General features: G+C 27.9%; 4 protein-coding genes and 1 long non-coding RNA gene across 5 annotated transcripts; 1 reads left to right on the top strand and 4 right to left on the bottom strand.

Moving 5' to 3' along the window:
* Positions 1-2632: 2632 nt before the first annotated feature.
* On the bottom strand, positions 2633-3132 carry LOC129611036 (sarcotoxin-1B-like). The gene is made up of 2 exons (XM_055523952.1): positions 2967-3132; positions 2633-2863 (listed from the first exon to the last, which is right to left on the bottom strand). Exons 1-2 carry the CDS (start codon positions 3063-3065, stop codon positions 2771-2773), a joined length of 192 nt encoding a protein of 63 aa, XP_055379927.1. The 5' UTR covers positions 3066-3132; the 3' UTR covers positions 2633-2770.
* A 2708-nt stretch (positions 3133-5840) lies between these two features.
* Positions 5841-6318, bottom strand: LOC129610844 (sarcotoxin-1B-like). The gene is made up of 2 exons (XM_055523601.1): positions 6179-6318; positions 5841-6033 (listed from the first exon to the last, which is right to left on the bottom strand). Exons 1-2 carry the CDS (start codon positions 6275-6277, stop codon positions 5941-5943), a joined length of 192 nt encoding a protein of 63 aa, XP_055379576.1. The 5' UTR covers positions 6278-6318; the 3' UTR covers positions 5841-5940.
* A 1519-nt stretch (positions 6319-7837) lies between these two features.
* Positions 7838-8836, top strand: LOC129610749 (cecropin-like peptide 1). The gene is made up of 2 exons (XM_055523437.1): positions 7838-8392; positions 8476-8836. The coding sequence occupies exons 1-2, from the start codon at positions 8294-8296 to the stop codon at positions 8563-8565; spliced, it is 189 nt and encodes a 62-aa protein (XP_055379412.1). The 5' UTR covers positions 7838-8293; the 3' UTR covers positions 8566-8836.
* Positions 8837-10367: 1531 nt separating this feature from the next.
* Positions 10368-10705, bottom strand: LOC129611376 (sarcotoxin-1B-like). The gene is made up of 2 exons (XM_055524508.1): positions 10593-10705; positions 10368-10509 (listed from the first exon to the last, which is right to left on the bottom strand). The coding sequence occupies exons 1-2, from the start codon at positions 10689-10691 to the stop codon at positions 10417-10419; spliced, it is 192 nt and encodes a 63-aa protein (XP_055380483.1). The 5' UTR covers positions 10692-10705; the 3' UTR covers positions 10368-10416.
* A 720-nt stretch (positions 10706-11425) lies between these two features.
* LOC129613641 (uncharacterized) lies at positions 11426-11896 on the bottom strand. The gene is made up of 2 exons (XR_008697325.1): positions 11720-11896; positions 11426-11660 (listed from the first exon to the last, which is right to left on the bottom strand). It is a non-coding gene; the product is annotated as an uncharacterized LOC129613641 (long non-coding RNA).
* Between the last annotated feature and the right edge of the window lie 5421 nt (positions 11897-17317).

Here is a 17317-nt window from a genome sequence, read left to right as displayed (position 1 = left end):
AAATTTGATATTTGAGTTTTGGTTGTTATCGAAACTAACTGACGAGCATTTCAGGGAATTCGGGTAGCACAAAGCGAATTTCTACTAAGGGCCAAATTTACATTTTTCTAGGTATGTTATCTATAAGCTTACTAATGTCCTAAAAATTGGAAAGAAGAATTTGACAGACATTTTCATAATATTCTGTAACACTTAACTAGACAATATACAATGCGGTCGGTTATGTGCTGACTACATCAGATTTTTTTATTTATAAATACAAATAAAACTTTTAAGATTGTTTTTTCAAAGCTTTTACATGCTTTTTAGCATCTTTGCAAAATTTTTTTAAAAATAAATGCTTATTAGTTTCACTCTGTCCATCCGTCCGTGAAATCTTTCCCCTCTGAAAGTTATAGCCCCTCAAAGTCCCAAAAATACGTTTTTGTTTCTCCTATCGTGGCATACTATAGAAAAAAACAAAACGGCTATTCAAATTTACCGTTATCTAAAATCCGTTTTTTCCAAATATTTGATGTCGTTTCTCTTCTAGATCCCAGCTTGTAAGAGCCTGAAAATTTGGCAGCTTTTAGATACTAATAAATAGTTTATTTCGTTAGAAGAAAAGTTTTTTCCATCTCCACCCACTCTCAACTTATCGCCTCTTGAAGTTTGTAAAATTTGAATTTTTGACGCTTGCCGAAGCCGCAAGTTTTTTCAAATTTCTATTAACGGGAAAAACTAACGGTCAATTTCATGACATTGAAAAACATAATTATTTTTCTTAACTCACACAATTAACCCTTAAAATCGAGCATTATGTTAAGCCCTCTTTAAATTAATTTTTGCTTATATCAGAGACTGCATAAATCGTTCACCTGAATATATGCAATTCTAGCAATAGTTTCGTATTTGAATGAAAAAAATTTTAATAGTGATAGGTAGGTATAAATAAATTGTATTTAAAAGCAGTATTTTCATTTGCTGAAGGGAAAAGTGCTACAATAACAAACCATTGGTTTGACCCAACTTTGTTTAACTTAATTTCACATTATATACTGAAATATTTGAAAACTTGCATACATTTAGGATAGGGTAAAAATAAAATCGAAGGAGTCGTTAGCATAATACTCACATTTAAGCGTTAATTTCGTGAGTAAAGAAAAATAATTATATTTTTTAATGGCATGGAATTTACCTTTAGTTTTCTGCGTTCTCTGTTTTCTCGGAAATATGTATATGCCGTTGAAAATTTTCCATGTTCAGGAGGTGATACCTTGAGAATGGATGGAGGTGGTACAAAATTTTCCTCTAACGAAATAAACTATTTACCGATACCTAAAAGCTCCTAAAATTTTATACTCCTACAACACATAATGTAGAAGGAAAAAGATTGATTTAGATAATGGTTAATTTTGGCCGCTATTTTGCTTTTTTAATATTTAATTATGCTGTACCACGGTAGAAAAAGCCTGCAACTAGTTTTCTGCATTCACAAAATTTGAAAAATGTTAATGGTTTCTTGAAATAAATTGTCAAAAATGGTATTTTTTTGATGGTAGGTCTTTAAAGGGTACACTTTTAGAGAGAGGAGATAGGCAAAAATTTTCTTCTACGGAAATAAGTTTCTTCTAATGATCTATGTACACATGAAATTTCAGCTCTCTATCTTTATGGATGTAGAAGGTTCGTAAACGAGTCCACGGACGGACGAACAAAGTGAAACGAACAAGCACTTTTTTTCAAAATTGTTTTGGATTACAAAATAAACCATTTGATTTGAACATCGTCTTCTCTAAAACTCTACGTATTAATTAAACATTTGCTTAACGTTATATGATGTCAATTTAATACTCTTGCAAATAAATAAACGTACGTAGTTCATGTAACTAAAATAAAATCTATATGACTATGGAAATTATTATGGGGAGGCACGCTGCTATAATTTGTATGAACTTACTGATAAGAAATTAAAAAACAAAAACTGTGATAAGGTGAATCCCATATAAATAAATTAATAATAAATTTAAACACGATCTTCACGTTTTCAATATTAGAACTAATTATGTGTAAACTATTATAATTATGTAGTTGCGTACATATAGCTAATATATGTACGTTGATATGTTCCGAGAGTGATATAGTATTATTTTATACCATGGCTTTGGACATCGAAAATGAGTAAAATTTTTGTTTAAAGCACTAAATTTTTACTACATTTTAAAGCATCATTTAAAGCATCATTGTACAGGGTGATCGAGACAAAGGTGCTTTGTTGGCACTGATTATCAACCTGTACCTTTGTCTCAATCACCCTGTACAATTATGCTTTAAATGATGTTGAACTTTAAACTTAGCAACTTAGCTTATAGCCCATATTAAAATATATGACATATTTGACACACGCATTTTTTTTAGCAGAAATAGTGTACAATGAGTTTAAAAGCAGTTGAAATATTTGAAAACAGTTTTTTAAACACCCTGCAAATTTAATGTTGCTGTGTTTCTTGAATACCAATATAAATATCTTTCGAACATGCCAACATTATTCCAAAATTATTTTTCATTTATAGGCACTTACACCTGTAGATTTATTTAAGGACAAGGTACTTAATATCTTCCATCAAAACAAAAAAAAAATAATTAATTTTTTTAAATTTTTGATTTATTTATTAATTTTTCATCTTTTATATTATGAGGTTTGCTTATATGTATATGTATATGATATAATTAATTTACAATTATTAATTCTAAAAATAAATAATTTAAAATTTTATTTTCTAATTTGTTCTTAACCACGTGCAGTTGCTGCAACATTGGCGGCTGCTTGTGCAATACCAATTGTTTGTATTGTGGCGTCACGTACTCTCTGTCCTAATTTTTCCTAAAAAGAAAAATAAAAGTATTACACATTGTACTTATATTTCATAATATTATACATAATTATTTAGTTTTATAACATTATACAAAAAAACATAAGTACTTACAACTGGTTTGAAAGTTTTCTTCCACCATCCAGCTTGTGATTGTCCAAAAACGGCCATAAGAACAACTAATGCGAATATAAAGACTTTTGAAAAATTCATTTTGAATTTTATTTATTAAATTTTAATTTTCGAATAATTTGAATAGTTAACTTTTCAGTTAAGTTGTTAATTTGAGATTGATAGTTATTCAATTGCGAATTCTGCTTATATATAGACCGAAATCTTATTTTATGAAAACGGGGAACTTACATACTTCCTGCGGTTTCCTTTCCTAATTCAAAATATAAAGTATATTTTTTTTTGTTCTTTGTTTTTTATTTTTAAGGCAATACATTTATGCACATAATGTTGGGAATCACCTTTGGGCTCTGATAAAATAAGAAAGTAATATTCCAATTATTCTTCTTAAACCAAACTTCGTTTAGGATTTTACATTCTATATTTAAGATTTAAATTGTAAAAGGGGATTTTATTTCCATATTCCGAAAAATTTAAATTTTATTACTCATTTAGATTAAAAATTTTTAAAAGAAAAAATTATGAAAAAGAAACATTTTATTGTCATATTAATATTTACATACTTCACCACATATTATTTGTGTAATGTGTGCGCACATATATGTATACTACAGCTATATATACAAAACCAAATATATAATACAGATACTCGTAGATACGGTTCGAAATTGTTCAATGAAATAAAAAGAGCGATAACCTATAAGAAATAAACTGATCGTGAATGAAAAGCTTAATAAAAACAACAATAAATCGTTAAGATTGTAGGTATGTATGACCGGTAGGACAGCAAAAAACAAAAAGTGAAACAAAACAAACAACTACTTCGATTTTACTATAGATAGATTGAAAAAAAAAAGTAGAAATGATAGAGTTGACCATTACACTTTGTATGGTCAACAAAAACATATACTACTATAGTCAATTTCGTTCATAATAGCCAGAATTCAAATTTGATATTATTCAGAATTGTTTACGTCAAATTTGAATAATGCAGACTTCGTAGCTTCGAAAATATGATCAAATTATTCTGTAAATCGTTGGAAGACGATTCTTTTAAATTTTGCACAACGTTAAGAACAATGCTGTTAAAAGCTATCTATTACATTTTTTAAATTACTTACATTTAGATACCACAAAGTTTTAAATGATTGCATATATTTAGGTTAACAAAAGAAAGAAAATTGAAACAATTTAGCATAATGAACGAATTCAAGGATTAACTGCGTGAGTTAAGATAAATATTTATACTTTTTGATAGCATGACATTTACTGTTATTAAGTTTGCAATTTCGGAAATATAAGTTTCCGAAAATTAAAATTTTATTTCTATCCGTGGTTGGAAAATTCAGCAACTACTTTTTTGCATTTGCCGAATATGAAAAATGTTTGTGGTTTCGTTACAAGAAATAGTCAAACAATAACATTTTTAGAATTTTGAGGCTCTATTACTTTAAGAGAGGTGGAAATAGGTTAACATTTTCCTCAACGGAGAGAAGTTTCCTGTAAAAACTCATTTATATATTAAATTTCAGTTTTGTATCTTAAAGGAGTACAACTTTTGTTAATTGACGGACGGAGTGAAATTAATAAGCTCTTTGGAAGGTGCTAAAGTAACATTTATATGTAAGTACACTAAGTCCTCGAGATACTGTATTTTTGGCTCTACAAATTTATGTCGCAACTTGAACTGAAGTGACAAACTATTTTATAGTATAATTCTGACTGACTGACTACTGACTAGTGCTTTTAACTAGAAATAAATTATTATTGAAGTATTTGCTTTAAACTTGCCGTATACCTAAATTCGGTATAGATTTTTATTCAAAAATCAGTAAATTAGTGTCAGGAACAATATCGCAAGCCGAATAAAAGCGGTCCATTTGTATCATGTCGTAACTCGGAATTTCTTATTAGAAGATGTATCTCGAGGGCAAAGTGCATATTAAATTTATAACAATTATACTAACACTAAAAATTGTTTTTGTAAATTTTGTTATTTCGGAAGACTTCGGAAAATAATTTGTTTGGTGGCCCAATAGATATGTATATGGCACTTAGTAGAGGCTGCTTGAATCCTTATGTCGACTGTTTCAAAACTCATGTGCAAATTATTCGTACTTGTTTCAGTTGTATTTCAGCTCTACCTTTTTGCGTTATTTCTTATCATACAAAAATCTTGGAATATTCAGTAAATTTTTTATATCTAAAAGCAGAAATTTCGTATACAAGTACTTTAAAGACAGGCAAAATATTTTTTCACTAAAAATTACTCTTTTCCCAATCGGCGATAATGAAAAATGAACAAGACCTTTAATAATTGGTTTTAATTAGTTTCACATAGTTTTTTAAGCTTTAAAATGGAAACATTTATAAGAAATTCGATAGTTTTAAAATACTTACACTGTCATCGTTATTAATTTGGCAAGATCAATCAAAACTTTTTCTTTCTCATTTGCTTTGCTTTTAACATAATACACGTTCATACATACATATGTAAATATATATATACCTTGAATCCAACATTAGTTTTTAATTGATTATTCAACAAAATGATTTTATGACAACATTTATAAGATTAGCAAAAAATATATCGAATCATTAGAATAAAAATTGAAGTATTCATTATTGGTTTAAGGAGTAAGTGTTAAAAGTGTGCATATGGTATTTATGTATATGAGTTAAAAAGTGCATTAAGATTGGAAACTAAAATTATTAAATTTTTATTTTCTGATCACCCAGCTTTGGACAAATTTTTATATTGTGATTTGATCTCATAATTGTGTTCACAATTAAATAAGTCCTTGTACCTTTAGAAGTGTCACAAATAATAAAATATAACAAAACAATTTTTCTTAATTACAAAAATTTATTTTAAATTAAATAAATAACAAATAACATTTAAATACGAGTATCTTGAATAGTCTAATGGGTTTTTTTTTATTTAATTTGTTCATCTTTATCCTCGTGCAGTTGCTGCAACATTAGCCGCTGCTTGTGCAATTCCAATTGTTTGAATAGTTGCGTCACGTACTCTTTGGCCCAATTTTTCCTAAAATTAAAAATTAAATACAAAATTAGACCATAATTTGGCTTAAATATCTAAAGCTTTATTATTAACAAAATAATTTTAGTGTCCATTTTTGCGATTATAGATTTTATTAATTTTGGAACAATATTTTCCTATAAATACTTACAACAGGTTTAAAAGTTTTCTTCCACCATCCAGCTTGTGATTGACCGAAAACAGCCATTAAAACAACTAAGGTAAATACAAATACTTTTGAGAAGTTCATTTTAAAAAAAATTTTTTAGTAAAATAATTAAAACTGTTATAAAAATTTATTGTAAGTTTTCTACTCGATGAACAAGTTAAGAATGGATTTACGTAGATGTGAGATACGTTTTTATAGAAATTCACTCTTCAAATCATATTGTACATTTTATTTTCATTTTAAAATGAGATACGAAAATATATGGGAATCACCTTTAATTACAGTGATATTTATTCGCGGTTATAAATTTTAATTAGAAAACTTTGTACTGATAATAAAATGATTTCTCTGAGGAAAAAAGCTTTTATGAAATAATCTTTATATTGCAGTTTTTTTCTTAGAACTATGAAAAGTGATTTTATTGATCTAAGAAATATGAAAGTAAAGGTATTTGGTTCCAAAAAAAACCCAGAGAATTTTATTTTAGTGCATTAGTGAAGAACTTTGTTGAATAGTTCGATTAAAAACGTCGGAAATCAATAGCATCAATGAAGTAGTTATTAAAGCTTCGAATAGTATTAAGAACTAGAACATAATTACGATATTAATTCGGATAACAAAACAATTATCGTATATCCGCAATTTAATATTTCCCTGTATATACATATATATAAACGCAGACTCAATATTGCGTTTACAACCTACTTTTACTTTCGATGTGAAAATATGAAAAGCTCTACCGCTTTTCGAAACTTTTTTGTTAATATGTTTCCGGACAATATTTACAAAATTATTTAAAGTCCTTTTTAAATGTTTGTGTGAAGGTACAAATTTAAGGTTAAATAAATTTTCCACTTTGAAACTGGTTTGTCAAATAGAGAGAGGTGACTGACTAAGGACATGGTTTTAAAAATAAGTATTCTTGATCGGTTTGGTTTATATTTTACTTAATTTGAATTCATTAGCAAATTTTTTATAATTTACCCTGTTAAGGCAATAATATCAATAAAATAATTGAAATATTTACAATATGTGTACATTTAAGTACATAATAACCTGCATCCATAGAATTTTTAACAATAAATACATATATATTACTTTATATAGCATCCTAATTAACAATATATGCAGAAGAAAATTGAAATATATTTCTTATCTGCTAAAAACACACAAAGATTAACAACAGTGGAGAACATTAATTGAAAAAAAAAAAAAATAAAAACACACAAAAGGTGATTCCCACTCGTTTTGCGTTATACTTACTGTTAATAAATAGACCCTGAAGATAATTCAATAATCAAAAGTTCTACTTAGAGAAAATAATCCCCTTACACAAAATAATTTTTACTGACCGCATTGCGTATAATAAGAAAGGTTATATGATGGAACTAAATTTCTTGTTCCATCACATAACCTTTCAGAGTCACATAACTTTTCCATAAATAGTGGGAACGCACTTCTCCATGATAGGGAAGCTTAAATAAACTATTTTTATAGAGATGTTTGTCTGCCGATCTACCTTTGTTGTTGACAAGCAGTGATAAATTTTTGGGATATATCAAACCTTAGAATTAAACTTTTTTGCGGAGAGAGATGAAACCAATGAATTTCCTTGAAATTTAATATTTTAATTTATTGTCTTAAAGATTTGAGCTCGCAAACCAAACTAGGGATTGATGAAGTTTTTTAAAATTTAATATTTGAATCCTGGTTTTTATAGAAAATAACTGACAAACTTTTAAGTAAATTTAGGGTGGCGCAAAGCTATACTCTACTAAAAACCAAAATTAACTTATTTCTAAGTATGTTAACTAAAGCTTACTAACTTCCTTAAAATTGGAGAAAAGTGTGTAAAATGGATTTTTATAATCCTCTGTAAAATTTTGGCTAAACTAGACAATTCACATTTTCGATCGGTTATGTGCTGACCACATAAGATTTCTTTTTCTATAAAAGAGTAATATATTTTCAGTTTTGTATCAGTTTTAAACAATCCAACAATAATAAAGGAGGTTCAAATTGCAATCACTAAAACAAAATTAAGAACTTTTCTTTAATGATTTAAAAGTTCTAAATAAAATCTAGAAAGAAAAAATTATGAATTTCTCAAAAATATTTGTATTTGCTTTAATTGTTTTAATGGCAGTTGTTGGACAGTCCCAAGCTGGATGGTGGGAAAAAATATTTAAACCAGTTGTAAGTATTCAACTAGTTCCTTTTAGTTTTTAGAATTGCAATGGTTAAAAAAAAAATCCATAATTATCTAATTTTGTCTTTAGGAAAAATTAGGACAAAGGGTACGTGATGCAACAATCCAAACAATTGGGATTGCACAACAAGCTGCTAATGTTGTAGCTACAGTTGGATAATTGACTGGTTGTTTTTTATTTGAATTAGAATTTTTGAGCATTTATTGTTTTACAGTTTATCATTACATTGTCAATATTTTACATTCTAAACGTGTCAAATGTACCTTGTTATTCATAAAACTTAAGTTTTAAGCAATTTAAGATATGGGAAAATACAAAGAAATAAAAAAAAATGTTTGTAATAAAACGAAATTTAATTGTTTTAATTAATTTTCCTAGCTTTTTGTGTTGTCAAGTATATATTTTGCGTACGAGTATAAGTTTGTTTTACTTTGTGTTCTTGGTAAATTTCTCACATAAGACGAGCGCTGTTAAATATTTCTTACAAACATAGCTATATGTGTGAAATTGAAATACCCAAATTTCAGAAGATCAGAAGCATAAAAAAGTATAAGCGTTTTGAATTTTGAAACAAAATGTAGTTGTAAATATGTAGTTGTTTACGGTATTTTTTTTCTAGAACCTCTATGTACTACATATAATTTTTTAAAAATCCATTGGTAAATTTTAGATATTCAAATAGACACAGAATTAAAAATTTTAAAGCTAATTTGTTTTCAACAACTTTACACCAATAAAACCCGACTCCACGTCAATGAAAAGTGTTTCATTTTGCAACTTAGGAAAACGATAAACGTATTATTGAACGTCATCTCGATCGAAGCAAACGAAGCAAAAGTGGACGCTTTTTATTAACAATAAGACGAATATTTTTTGGTGCTTATACCCGTGTGTAGTAGTAAAATATAATAAGTTTATCGTTCTGTTTGTTATACTTAAAAATAATGTTCTGAGATATAGATTGTGTATATGAAGAATTCACAATGCAACAGGTTCCGAGTTACAAAGGTATAAAATCAATGTCGACTAATCCTTTATACTTTTCGAAATTTCAAGTATAACACCGCATCTGTTTCAGATAGCGCGTTGTTAAATATAATTTGAAGACCTTAGAACAAGGGCTTCTCATAAATATCTCCACTAGTTAGAATCTATTCAGATTTCGGAATCACATGACTTTAAAATTCAAAAAATTTTAAATTTTAGTTTTTTTTTAATTTTAAAAAACCTTAATTTTTTAAATGACATAACATTGTAGTTTTCTTTTATTTTAGCACGGCTGGCAGCCTTAATAACTGAGCTTTAATTTGGTATGTGAGTTATCTTCCTACCTGTTCTGATTTAGGAGTTATTGAATAAAATAAAATACTGAAAATGTTATTCAATACCAAATTTTTTCCTTTAACGCATTAAAGAAATGCACAACAACCTCTCAAAATGGTGTCTTTTTTTTAATTATGCGAATGTTCAACTTAGCAACCCTCACATTTGAAAAAAATTAATAGTGCGGAAAATGTCATATGGCAATGAAAACTCTACAATGTGTGGGGTAATATTTAAGTGACTTGTCGCAAATAATTTTTTTGTGTTTGCGCAGATAGAGAAAAGCTTATGACATAGAAAAATGCTTTCTCTCACTTTGTAAGTTCGGCATGTAAAATATATTGTGGCTACAAGTCTCCTCTTTTTGTTCAGAACACGGCTGGCATTACAAAGACCTTTTCCTAATATTTTAAGTTTCCCAAAATTATCTTAATTCTCAAGCTCTATATAAATGTCAATATGCAATTGAAATTAACTTTGATTTTAAAGAGAGTGGAAACAATAAAAATTAATGTGACTAATTAATTCGACAATAATTGCATTTTAAATAATAATTTAGATTTTTTGTTTAAATTTATTTAATTAAATTTTTACTTTTTTCAACAAAATTAACAAAATGTTAATAACTTTATAAGGGTCTAAAATACTGCTGTCTGTTCCAAAATTCTGACTGATATTCCTATCGTATTAACCTCGAGCTGTAGCTGCTACATTAGCAGCTTGCTGTGCAATCCCAATTGTTTGAATACTTGCATCACGTACCCTTTGCCCCAATTTTTCCTAAAAGACAAAAACGGGTAGTTATAGAAACCTTTTGTACTATTAAAGTTCTCAATTCTTAAAAGAACTTATTGAATACTTACAACTGGTTTAAAGGTTTTCTTCCACCAACTAGCTTGTGATTGTCCAAACATTGCCATTAATACAATCAAAGCAAAAACGAATACTTTAGAAAAGTTCATGGTTTTAAGATTAATTTTTTTTTAGTTTATAAAATGCTTTTATATTTTATTCGAAATTTCCAATGGAAACGTCAATAATAAGTGATGTTTTTTAAGTGATAATAGTATTAAGATTTGCAGACACTTTTATACAAAATTTTTTTGTTTGAACATTCAAAAAGAGAAAATATGTAATCTTTTTTTAAAGGGAATCACTTCAAATTTTCAAGAAGTTGACATAAAATTAAAAATTTTTCTTTAAATTATTTTTGATAAGAAAATTATCTTGAATTTTTGATTTTCTTTTTGTATGTTTAGTTTATTGAGTTTTTATATGATTTTAAGCTTATTTAAATTTTTTATTTGCGTACTGAGATTTGATTTGCTTTTATTTTCTAAGTTTATTTTTAGATTCAATTAATCTCAATTTTGATATCTTTAAATTGTGAAGGCTTTGGAGAAAAATATAAAGTTTAAGGGAAATCAAGGTTTAGGACCTTTAACCTCTAAAGTATAATTAATTCAGCACGCGCATAATTTTTTTGAAGATAATTAATTAAACAATTGAATTCTCCCAACTTCTTAGAAATTGGCCCGTTCCATGCACGAATGAGACGATGCACGAGACTTATAACAAATTCCTAACAAATTTTCAGTTGCTATACAAAGAGACATTCTGCCTATGGTGCGTTTAGTTCGCTTTTTTTTTTTACCTTATAGAATTTAATTTTTATGTCTTTCAAAATTAATCCAAATTCTATATTGATGAAATTCTAAAATTTCTTATATTTAAATTATTTTACTACTGTACAATTTATCAAAAATTAAAATATTCCAACAACATTAAAAAAAAAAACTATAAATAACCAATAAATTATTTTTTCCATTTGTTTGTTAACCACGTTGTAAAGTAGCTACAACATTGGCTGCTTTTTGAGCAACTCCAATTGTTTGTAATGTTGCACCACGTATTCTTTGTCCAAATCTTTGCTAAAATTTAAAATTTTCAATTAAAATCATTTTTCAAAATAGTGGGCATTGATACTTACAATTGGTTTAAGAGTCCTTTGTACCCATCCAGCTTGCGATTCGGATAAAGTGATTGCCAGTATAAAAAACGCAATCGTAAACCACTTTAAAAAATTCATTTTTGTTTGTATTTTTCTTTTAGCGGCAGTTCTACAATTCACTACTGCGCTCCAACAACTAATAGTTAATATTTAAATTTTTTACTTACATATATGTCATCAAATACTTTTTCAATAAACTTATAAAGTTAAAGCTTTCAAAGAGGTTTCGTATCTCTTTTTCATAAAACAACTTCAATTCGTATAAAATTATTATAAATACCTGCACCATAATATTATTTAAATTTTGTACATGTACATACATATGTATATGTTGCAGTAATATTAACAAGAATTCTTATTAACCCATTTTTAACTCTTGCATACTCAATAAATGAAATGGACGATAAATGGACGTACGAACGTATGTTCGAAGGGTATACTAAATTCGCCTTACCGTTTGTAACGCTAAGAAATAACGGTCTTAGATATAGACTCAAGTGTATTTTTTTGATCAACGTCGAACTCTGAGTTGATTTAGCTTTGTCTGTCCGTCCGTCCGTCTGTCCGTACGTCCGTACGTCCCAACGATAACTCAAAAACTAATTGAGCTAAGTTCACCAAATTTTCACAAATGATTTACTGTAGTAAGTGCCAGAACCCTATTTAAATTGGACATGATCGGGGTACCGGTTCGGGTAGCTGCCATACAACTTCAAAATTTATTTGCCTATATCTCAGAAACTATAAAAGCTATGGTATTGAAATTTCTTACAGGCCAATATATTTGTAGGGCCGATGTGCCTAGAGTAAAATTCGTTAAAATTTCTTGGCTCTTTCTGGTAGCTGCCATACGACTTCAATAGTAGTTTGGCACACACAGTATTTTGAAAAATACAGTACTGAAATTTTTTCATAAACTCATATGGTAATACGGCAAGTTAAAGTCATAGTCTGTCCAATAGTCAGCTATGGCATATTTATTCGCTCATGGGATAACAAATTCGTACGGGTATCACAGAGTTAACACGGTCAACTCTATTTTTTCTCGTTTAAGTTAAATTTTGCTGACAATTCTTTGATTTTTCGTTTCAAAACTGTATGAATAAACGGAAGCGCAATAATTTGACCCGATTTCCGCACGAATTTAAAAGGTATATGCACGCACTAAAACTATTATACGGATACCTACAACAACACAGCAATTAATTATGGTTTTCTAAGAGTAATGTTGTTTCTCACATACTCTCTCAAAAATGTTGCTTGCTTGCTGCAAAAATGCAATAACGCAAAATTTGTTCATTTTCACAATTATTAGGTTTAAAATTTTTTGTGTGTGTGTTTCTAATCTTTGATTAGAATACTAATTAAAAAGGATGCTTAGAAGAGATAATACAAAGGGATTTACCATTTTTTATTACATTTTCGATTTCATTCCATATTATTCCTTTCCGTGGATATTCGGAATTCCATATATAATTCGGAGTTATTTAGCTTATGCATGAAAATTAACTTTTACGTTTGCCAGCTTGTTTAAATATTACTTTATTTCTCCTAGCGCCATCGAGATGAAAGCTTTACAAGAAAAATTTTCATCTTGGAGTTTTTAGTATTTTACGGTAATCGAGCGATATTGCACTGTAATACACACATACATACGTGTATGCATACTGCAATTGCAATATTATTCCATTTATAGGCGTGTTATTTACATATTATACTCAATACAAAATCGTTTTTAAATTATAAATTAGAATATTATAGATAATAAAATTTGATTACATACTATTTTAGCTTAATAATGACATAGCAATGTTTATTGAAATGCTCAAGTTTATTGAAATTAATAAACATAACTGACCTATGATAATTACTTATTAAGAGTTTTTTACGCGAATTATGTATATTTGCATTTATATATTGTGTATATGTATGTACCTACATATACATACATACTTTCAATGGCCCACATTACAATACGTGATAATGTTGGAATATTTACAAGTATAAATTCATTTCAATTACGATCAGCGACTTTACGCTAACGTTATTTATAAAAGTTCAATGAATTTATGTTATCGTCGCCTATAATTTTCGCATGTGTTTTAATTTTATGACGTCATTAAAAATTTTATATTCATACTTTTGTTATGAGAGAATAAAAAGTGTTGAAAAAAGTTTATAAACTATATTACATACATACATACATGTACGGAATAAAATGTATATATAGAATTCGTAATTAACGTAATATGTATAGATAGACATAACGTAAATAACGTATAAATTTCTAGATTTTTTTTTCAAACATAGTAACAGAATGCGGTTAGAAGTAAAATAATTGTACATACTACGTAGATACTTACATAAGTACGCATGTAAATATCTACGTAGTATGTGTCTGGAAAATTCGAATGTTTAACATTTATTATTCATGTATGTAATGTATATACAGTATAATTATTGGAATAAAAAAAACAATCAAATGAATCATTGAGAAAAAATGTATAATACACAAATTGTAGCCAGATTTACGACAAAAGGGAATAACGTATATGAGTATCCAATTACATTTTTCATATGCTTTTGTTAGGATGGCTGCACTGGTTCGAGTAGCTGCAAGTGTCAAAACAATGACCTCCTGAGAGTTTTGGCAGTCCAAGTGTCAGGACTGCATCCTACTATAAAGCAGGATGATTCGTTGGAGTTTTTTAGAAAAAAGTCGTATGGTTATGGAGAGGGGGCCACATTTGGCACTGTTGAAGCTGGAGCAAAGTTTGTTGTGTTTGGAAATTCTTTTGTTACTTACATAAATTGTCACATTGGCTGCAAAACGGCCATTGAAGTTATGTATTCCTTCCTCGATTAAATCATTAATCATTTATGTAGCGTAATATATACATTCATGTCTCAATTTTGGTTCAATATTTACGAACAATTTTGCATTCAGTGCTATCCACGCTAGGGGCTTCTTGTTGAGAAAAAATTTGTAAAGTGGTGCTGTAAATTACCAAAATTTTGGAATTGATATTTATTTACTTTTTACAAATTTTATTACTCAGGTGCATGGATAATGTTTAAATAGAAATACACCTATGTATGTAGTGAAATTATTCAATCTGGAATGAATGCATTCCTTTTAAACCTATTAGCAATCAGTTTTATGGTACATACATATGTATGTGTAATAATTTCAGCGGCTGCTGCATACAATTTTAAAAAGTAAAAGTCTTATTAATAGATGTTTCTCCGATGTATGTTAATATTTTTTTTTTCCTTCTTCACTCCTAGGAGGAGCATAGGGCTAGTGCATGATTTCATGCCCTAGTTTCATATAGTCATAGAGTTAGCTAGGTAGGTGACTAGCATATGTTAATGTTAACTTTCAAAAATTATGAAATTTCCTTAATTGATCTATGTAGTAGTTCCCAATATTGTCTATCATGATTATGAATATCGTTTAAAAATACATATATACAGTTAGTTTTTTTAGAATAATTAAAGATGTAGAGCAAAGTATATTCAATAGTTCGAAAAGTGTGGAATATGATATTGGCAAAATAAATTAGCCATGGTTAGCCATGGTTTTTAGTATTTAATTTGTGAAGTTTCACATCACAAGAAGCTGAATGATCTGAGTTATCGAATATTGAACAATTCAAAAAATGTACAGAGATTTACCGAGAGATAAATAATTACAAAGATATTAAAATTATAGTTTTTTTACCATTTACAGTGCTTCGAACACATTTTTGGTCTCCGCTCAAGCAGCCAAATATTCAACTCAAAAAAGGCTCTTTATGTTCGTATAAGTGTATAAAAGAAACACTTTCCTATTATATTAAGGCTTCTACGCGGAATTGCAGTGTACTGTACTTGTTTTGAACCAGTGCTTTACGAAAAAAATGCTAAATTCATTCATTATACAATTTTTTCGCCAGATTCCTGCAATAGCAATAAAATTATGTATATATGTAAATATACATATATGCTTGACTAAATATCTGGTAACTTTCATTATAAAGTTAATTTTAGTTTCTTTGAAATAAAGAGATTTAAAATTAAAGCAATTTGAAATTTTGTGCAACTTTATTATGTGCACGTAACGTACACGTATGTGTTAAAAAACAAACATAACAATCTTTAACAGACCTTTTTATTCATATGTGTTCTACAATATTTATTTACACACATGCTGAAAATATATGAAAAAAAAACCCTTTTAGAATTTTTTTCTCCTTATAATAACATGCATTAAACTTACCAAAAAAAAAAAAAAAACAAAGAAAAATTATAAAGAAATTTTCAACTATTTACTTATGCAAATGTTATGTTTGGGTTGTGCAATCTCCAAAAAAATAAACCTAAATTATTTTTTTAAGATTTTTTTCCATTTTATATACACACACATATGATGCAAATCAGGGTAAAATTACGGGAAAAGAAACACAAGAATAACGTTAAAAAGACAGCAAAACAGGAATTTAACATAATAATTAAATTTAACAAAGGGAAAATTTCTATACTCTACTATTTAATTAATTTTAATCAAAAAATATCCTTGTTGTAGTACAACTTATAAATTATAAGTTTTAACAAGTATTTTAGGTATGTATGCAAGTATGAACATAAAAATAACAGCAAAAATAACATTAATTATACAATGACAGTGTAGTAACAACTGCAGAAATTAAAAAGAAAAAAAAATTGTGAAAGAAATTAAGAACACTGAGAAAAATAGAGCTGATCATGTCTACTCTGTGGGGTCCGTACGAACTTGGTATAATAGTCAGCTATGGCGAGCACATATACAATAGCTGACTCTATTATCGTATTGCCATATTTATTTCAGTAATTTCAATTGTTTCTAAAGTATGACAAAACAACTATTGAAGTTGTATGACAGCTACCACAATGAATCAGGAATTTTTAACAACTTTTATCAAACATTGCAACCGCAATAATATATTTGCATGTGCAAAATTTTGATATTATATTCAATAATTTTTAAGATATATAGCCAATTGAAGTCGCAAAGCAGCTACCGTAAAGCAACTAGAGGTAAGGCATTTACTACTATAAAGCATTTGTGAAAATTTCGTAATTTTAGCTTAATTAATAGAGTTATCGCTAGGACTGACGGAACTGGCAAACGGACAAACATGATTAAATTGGCTTAGAATTCGGTACTGATCGAAAATATAAACTCATGTCTATATCTCAACCATTATTTCTTAACGTTACAAACGGTAAGACAAATTTATAACCCCTTTAAAGCGGGTCTAAAAATAAAAAATAGTATAGAACAAATAATGTTCTTGTGTACAAATACACAACGTAACATACTTTTGGTGTTTTTTAAAATGTATATACAATTTTTTATTTACACTTTTATGCGGTAACATATTATAACTGTTTTCATATACATATGCACAAAATATTCAAATGAAACATATGTTAATTTATTCAAAATATCCTCAAGATATTTTATTGAAATTAAAATTTTCTATGTTGATTTTTTTTTTAATTAGGTAGCTTGTATGATACGAACAAATATACCAATTCTTGTATACAAAATTC

Source organism: Condylostylus longicornis, unplaced genomic scaffold, assembly GCF_029603195.1.
Source record: "Condylostylus longicornis isolate FDR11 unplaced genomic scaffold, ASM2960319v2 ptg000004l, whole genome shotgun sequence".
Classification (NCBI taxonomy): domain Eukaryota; kingdom Metazoa; phylum Arthropoda; class Insecta; order Diptera; family Dolichopodidae; genus Condylostylus; species Condylostylus longicornis.
Note: the sequence above shows the minus strand (reverse complement) of the source record. Positions and strands in the feature narration are given on the sequence as shown.

Excerpts from the sequence above, each read along its gene's own strand:
- LOC129611036 (XM_055523952.1), bottom strand. The coding sequence starts at position 3,065 with ATGAATTTTTCAAAAGTCTTTATATTCGCATTAGTTGTTCTTATGGCC. Across the intron at positions 2,864-2,966 it reads AGAAAACTTTCAAACCAGTT|GAAAAATTAGGACAGAGAGT; the intron begins GTAAGTACTTAT and ends TTTTCTTTTTAG.
- LOC129610844 (XM_055523601.1), bottom strand. The coding sequence starts at position 6,277 with ATGAACTTCTCAAAAGTATTTGTATTTACCTTAGTTGTTTTAATGGCT. Across the intron at positions 6,034-6,178 it reads AGAAAACTTTTAAACCTGTT|GAAAAATTGGGCCAAAGAGT; the intron begins GTAAGTATTTAT and ends TTTTAATTTTAG.
- LOC129610749 (XM_055523437.1), top strand. The coding sequence starts at position 8,294 with ATGAATTTCTCAAAAATATTTGTATTTGCTTTAATTGTTTTAATGGCA. Across the intron at positions 8,393-8,475 it reads AAAAAATATTTAAACCAGTT|GAAAAATTAGGACAAAGGGT; the intron begins GTAAGTATTCAA and ends TTTTGTCTTTAG.
- LOC129611376 (XM_055524508.1), bottom strand. The coding sequence starts at position 10,691 with ATGAACTTTTCTAAAGTATTCGTTTTTGCTTTGATTGTATTAATGGCA. Across the intron at positions 10,510-10,592 it reads AGAAAACCTTTAAACCAGTT|GAAAAATTGGGGCAAAGGGT; the intron begins GTAAGTATTCAA and ends TTTGTCTTTTAG.